Source organism: Limulus polyphemus, unplaced genomic scaffold, assembly GCF_000517525.1.
Source record: "Limulus polyphemus unplaced genomic scaffold, Limulus_polyphemus-2.1.2 Scaffold12709, whole genome shotgun sequence".
Taxonomy (NCBI): Eukaryota; Metazoa; Arthropoda; class Merostomata; order Xiphosura; family Limulidae; genus Limulus; species Limulus polyphemus.
In genome coordinates, this window is record NW_013678319.1 from 2,443 (window position 1) to 8,718 (window position 6,276).

Sequence of the window (6,276 nt, forward strand, 5' to 3'; positions counted from 1 at the left end):
CTGTACAGGTTTATTCTTCTAAGCTATACTGACCACTTCTTTTCCCATACAGGTTCATTCTTCTAAACTATACTGACCACTTCTGTTTCCGTACAGGCTCATTCTTCTAAACTATATTGACCACTTCTGTTCCCATACAGGTTCATTCTTCTGAACTATATTGACCACTTCTGTTTCCGTACAGGTTCATTCTTCTGAACTATGCTGTCTACAACCCTGTGATGGGCTACACGCAAGGTATGTCAGACCTTTTGGCTCCTATTCTGACTGAACTACGAGATGAAGCTGAGACATTCTGGTGTTTCGTTGGTCTCATGCAATGCACCATCTTTTTCAGTTCCCCTAAGGATACAGACATGGAGATAAACCTGGTGAATTTTACTTTTATTATAAACACACTTTCCTTGTTGCAGATAACTGGGGTAATTTATTTTATTTAAAATTGTTCAAATTAAGGAAGTTGTATTTTTAGAATTTAAAGAGTCTGAAGATGCTACAATAGACGTTTTATGTAAACTCACCTTTCATGTTCTACTGCTAGAACTACCTGCGTGAACTTGTGAGACTAATGGTACCAGAATTTGACTGTCATCTTCAGCATCATGCAGATGGTATGGAGCTACTCTTTGCTCATCGATGGATCCTCCTCTGTTTTAAGCGGGAGTTTCCTGAGTCTCAGGCTCTGAACATGTGGGAGGCATGCTGGGCTCACTATCAGACTGACTATTTCCACTTGTTTCTTTGTGTGGCCATCATCGCCATCTATGGTGAAGATGTCATAGCACAAGACCTGCGGACTGACGAGATGTTACTGTATTTTAGTAACCTGGCCATGCATATGGATGGAGATCTTGTTTTAAGAAAGGTGAGCAATCTTTACGATATATTAAAAAAAAAGGGTGAATAAAATATTAATTCTCTAATTTTCAAAGTCACCCATGTCTTAAAGGTTGTAGTTGGTTTACTTTCTTTAGGTCACACAGTTAGCAAGTATTAATTCTCTAACTTTCAAAGTCACCCATGTCTAAAAGGTTGTAGTAGGTTTATTTTCTTTAGGCCATCACATTTAGCCAGTATTAATTCTGTAACTTTCAAAGTCACCCATGTTTAAAAAGTTGTAGTAGGTTTACTTTCTTTAGGCCATCACATTTAGCATGTATTAATTCTGTAACTTTCAAAGTCACCCATGTTTTAAAGGTTGTAGTAGGTTTATTTTCTTTAGGTCATCACAGTTAGCAAGTATTAATTCTGTAACTTTCAAAGTTACCCATGTTTTAAAGGTTGTAGTAGGTTTATTTCTTTAGGCCATCACAGTTAACCTAGCTAACTGTGGTGACTTGAAGAAAGTAAACCTACTACAACCTTTTAGACATGGGTGACTTTGAAAGCTAGAGAAGTAATACAGCAACAAGTTTAATAGAACTAAAAGCTAACATATATTGCACCTAATCGTTTTGTGAATAATTTTTACAATATGTGTATTTGATAAGTACTGTATTTGGCCTTATTTGTTTCTTATCTAGCCTTGTAAGATATACTGACCACCACTTTTATAACTATTTATTTGATTGTTCTCATGATCAGTGAGAAAAAAATATATACATATATTAATTTTTTTTTCATCAGACCCCGAGTCACAAACGTATAATTTTTTCCAGGTTTGCTACAGCCTTACTGGCAGTGTTTGTGCTATGTATTATTTTTACAAGGGATTAGTAACTTATAAGAATTCTAATTCAGTATTAAATTTATTGCAAAAAATATGGCCAAGGAAAAAAAGTCACTACATATCATAGTGTTAGGCTTAAACACACAATAATTCAAGTGTGGCCCAGTGATTAGTGTGCCAGACTGTTGATCTAAAATTCGCCATCATTGCCTCTGGAAAACATCATCATGATCCTCCTTATAGGAGTGATAATCCAATCCCACTATTCAATTAGAGTTGCCTATGGGATACTTTCCCTCTAGTGTATCATTTCAAAGTAAGAAATAGTCCTCAAGTAACTTTGTACAAAAATTCAACAAACAAACTAGAGAAATTTATCTTGATTCTAATGCTAAATGTTAGTAGGTTGAGTAATGACAACAAGTGTACGTGTTTCTTAATTAATTACGGTACATTGCACAGCAGCTTTTGGTTAAGTTTCTGAGCAGTAATCTTAAAAATTAAATATCTGTATATATCAGTGGTTTAATTGTTTACAGACATGGCTTCTTTTTGAGAGTTATTATGAATTTTTAAAATGTCAGAAAAGAACCATAATGAAAAGTGTTTTTTCAACTAATAGAACTGCTTTTCTAACATGAATTTTTATAATAAGATTTTTTTTGAGCTTTCACTAGTGTGAAATAAAATTGGGAGGGAAAGTCTTCATAATTAGTATTGTATGTATTCAAAGTAATTTTTATATTCACAGCATGACAACTACTAATCAAGTTCCGTTAAGTTTAAGTGAAAAGTACATCCCTATTTAGATTACATTGTGTTACAAAGTGTTGGAGGAAAAGTCTTCATAAATGCTGTGAATATAAAAATTACTTTGAATACATACAATACTAAAACAACCACTAATCAAGTTCCGTTAAGTTTAAGTGAAAAGTACATCCCTATTTATATTACATTGTGTTATAAGGTGAAATGTGTACCATCTACTCTTTTGATCATTGTAAGTTTCTGATATTTATAAATAGGCTAGAGGCTTACTCCACCAGTTCCGGCTTCTGCCGAAAATACCTTGCACTTTGGCCAAAATTTGTGAACTGTGTGGTCCAGGAATGTGGGACAGCGGGTATGCTCCGGTAGTGGAATGTGTGGGTAACCATGGTAACCATTCATGCCCCCACGGAGGGCATGATCCAGCCCTGAAGTATATGTGAAAGAAGTTTAACGTGTTAACAGATCCGTGGTCGTTAATGTGTTAACAGACCTGTGGTCGTTTCACTTTCTTCTTTTTTATGATGGTGAAAAATGTTTCTGTAATCTCTGATGTGGCATGAAACCATAACAAAATTAAGAGATTTTTCTTCTCATTATAGAACATTGTTGTAAGCCATGATAACAGCCAGAAAAATATTTTATGTGTTTCAAGCGATTATATACTGTTTTTTAAACCTTTAATTATTTTTTTTTATTTTTCTCGTCACTGGGAACATTCACAGGTTTATATCTCTTTCGTGTAAATGTTAAAACATTGCTAATAGTATTAATCTTTTATTTGTTTTTTTGTGCACGTGTTTATATAGATACGCATAAGATTGTTTTCTTGTGAAAGGTAGATGCATATATTTGAAGTCGTGTTTCGAGCATGATTAAGATGAATACAAGATTTACATAAAAAAATTTTAAACTATATCAATATAAATAATAGTAGTAATAAATGTCTTTGTTTTTTTTATAAAATATGAACAGTTATTTCAAACCATTCCAGACATGCTTGATACAAAAATTAAATGTAATTTAAGTTACTAATCTAAGGGAGGAAGAGAATCCAAGTTTGTATGGTTAGCCAATCCCATGTAGAGTTAGTTCATTAGATAACACCTAGTAAGACAGTGTTAATACAAGCTAATGAAAGAAGTGATGAATATTGGATGTGTGGACATTAGAGAGAGAATTTAAAAAAGGAAGACCTTTCTATCAAAAAACAGCCTGAAAGAATTGTGAAGATTTTTCAGTTGAAGAGCTATTCACTTGTTCTCGTACGTTTTGTAGGTAATTAACATCTGTAGTTATTATTCATTATTAAATATTAATGAGTATAATGATTACCTATTTAATAAAATTTATTTTACCATCGAAAAGCTAATTTTCTGTGGTTACCATACCAACAGTGTTTTTAGTAATGAGAGTTTTATGTCAGATGAACATGTGTGAGTTTTAGGTAGTAGCCTGTTTAAATCCTTGGTCGAAAGGTACAAAAAACATTAGGGTACCAAGGTATTAAGATCCAAGTTAACCAGAATAATGGATGATCATGATCAGAAAGAAAGGTCCAGGGTACCTAGCTATTAAGATCCAAGTTAACCAGAATAATGGATGAGCATGATCAGGGCATGATCAGAAAGAAAGGTCCTTATCTATTATTCTGGTTAACTTGGATCTTAATAGCTAGGTACCCTGGACCTTTCTTTCTGATCATGCTTATCTATTATTCTGGTTAACTTGGATCTTAATACCTTGGACCTTTCTTTCTGATCATGATCATCCATTATTCTGGTTAACTTGGATCTTAATAGCTTGGTACCTTGGACCTTTCTTTCTGATCATGCTTATCTATTATTCTGGTTAACTTGGATCTTAATACCTTGGACCTTTCTTTCTGATCATGATCATCCATTATTCTGGTTGACTTGGATCTTAATACCTTGGTACCTTGGACCTTTCTTTCTGATCATGATCATCCATTATTCTGGTTAACTAGGATCTTAATACCTTGGTACCTTGGACCTTTCTTTCTGATCATGCTCATCCATTATTCTGGTTAACTTGGATCTTAATACCTTGGTACCCTGAACATTTCTAAACTCCACTTATTAGTGAAATAGTTAATGCAAAGTTAATTGGGAAACAGTTAATGGAGTCCAATCATTTGTTTGTATGATAAAAGCTTCATTCTGAAAATTTAAAGAACTAGACTAGATAACTTGTTTCATTGTCCTATCTTAAATAAGTTTTCAATAATCCCACTTATTACCATTTAAAAATAATTTTGTGTCTTCAATGAAATAATAAACCTAATCTCATCAGGAAGCACTCAACTTAATGCACATATATCAATATATACTCTTATGAACGTATTGAATTACATACTTATGTTACATTTAATTATTGTTATTGTAGAACTGTCATTGGGGTTTCACTAAAGAACACATTTTATAATGCAAATCCAGTTCTTTAATGATGGCTGAAATGTAACATTTTATTTGAACAAATTATATCAAAGCAGTTCAAACACTAGTCAGATTAAGATGTAGGTTTGAATCAGATTCTAGTCAATGATGACGAGGGGGTCAAACACTAATCAGAGTAAGATGTAGGCTTGAATCAGAATCTAGTCTGTGATGATGAGAGGTTCAAACACTAGTCAGTGTGAGATGTAGGTTTGAATCAGAAGCTAGTCTTTGATGATGAGGGGATCAAACACTAGTCAGTGTGAGATGTAGGTTTGAATCAGAAGCTAGTCTTTGATGATGAGGGGATCAAACACTAGTCAGTGTGAGATGTAGGTTTGAATCAGAAGCTAGTCTTTGATGATGAGGGGGTCAAACACTAATCAGAGTAAGATGTAGGTTTGAATCAGAATCTAGTCTTTGATGATGAGGGGTTCAAACACTCGTAAGTGTGAGATGTAGGTTTGAATCAGAAGCTAGTCTTTGATGATGAGGGGATCAAACACTAGTCAGTGTGAGATATAGGTTTGAATCTGAATCTAGTCTTTGATGATGAGGGGATCAAACACTAGTCAGTGTGAGATGTAGGTTTGAATCAGAATCTAGTCAGTAATGGTGAGAGGTTCAAACACTAATCAGTGTGAAATGTAGGTTTGAATCAGAATCTAGTCAGCAATGATGAATGTTATATTTTGATAGTGTTTATATGTAAAAATATTTTGTTTGTGACTTGTTCATACAGTGGTTTATAAAACCTATTTTGCACATCTTCTGTTTAAAGTTGTTGGTTTGTGTACTTGTTTTTAACATAATTTCGTGATTAAATTCTGTTTTGTTACTATAAGAGAGCAAAAAAGAAATTAATTTTCTGCTGTTTATCTCGTAGCTATCCTTTAGTGATATTAGTTTGTGAATTAACAATGTTTTTATTTTAATAGCTGGAGCACCTTCACTTCTAAATGTGCTTGAATTTCATATTGTCAGAAAATGCTTGAATGCATCTGTACACAGTTCATATGTGTGCTATAATGTCTCCAAGGCGAGTTACAAATTGTAATTGGTGTATGTGAACAAAAACTAAGTTCCTGCTTCTGTAATAAAACGATGTAGTCCCGTACAAATTTAACTGTTATCCTTAGTTCCTGCTTCTGTAATAAAACGATGTAGTCCCGTACAATTTAACTGTTATCCTTAGTTCCTGCTTGTGTAATAAAACAATGTAATCCGGTACAATTTAACTATCATCCTTATTTCTTACTTGTGTAATAAAACAATGTAGTCCCATACAATTTAACTGTTATCCTTAGTTCCTGCTTCTGTAATAAAACAATGTAGTCCTGTACAATTTAACTGTTATCCTTAGTTCCTGCTTCTGTAATAAAA

At 33.4% G+C, this 6,276-nt stretch overlaps 1 protein-coding gene across 1 annotated transcript in view; it reads left to right on the forward strand.

The window, feature by feature from the left end:
- LOC106477071 (TBC1 domain family member 16-like) overlaps window positions 1-3,923 on the forward strand; it is a 6,099-nt gene extending 2,176 nt beyond the window's left edge. Inside the window, exons 2-4 of the mRNA XM_013937671.2 lie at window positions 185-371; window positions 542-865; window positions 2,695-3,923. Coding sequence (XP_013793125.1) covers window positions 185-371; window positions 542-865; window positions 2,695-2,880 — 697 coding nt within the window. The 3' untranslated portion in view covers window positions 2,881-3,923. The remainder of the gene's footprint in view (window positions 1-184; window positions 372-541; window positions 866-2,694) is intronic.
- Window positions 3,924-6,276: the final 2,353 nt, after the last annotated feature.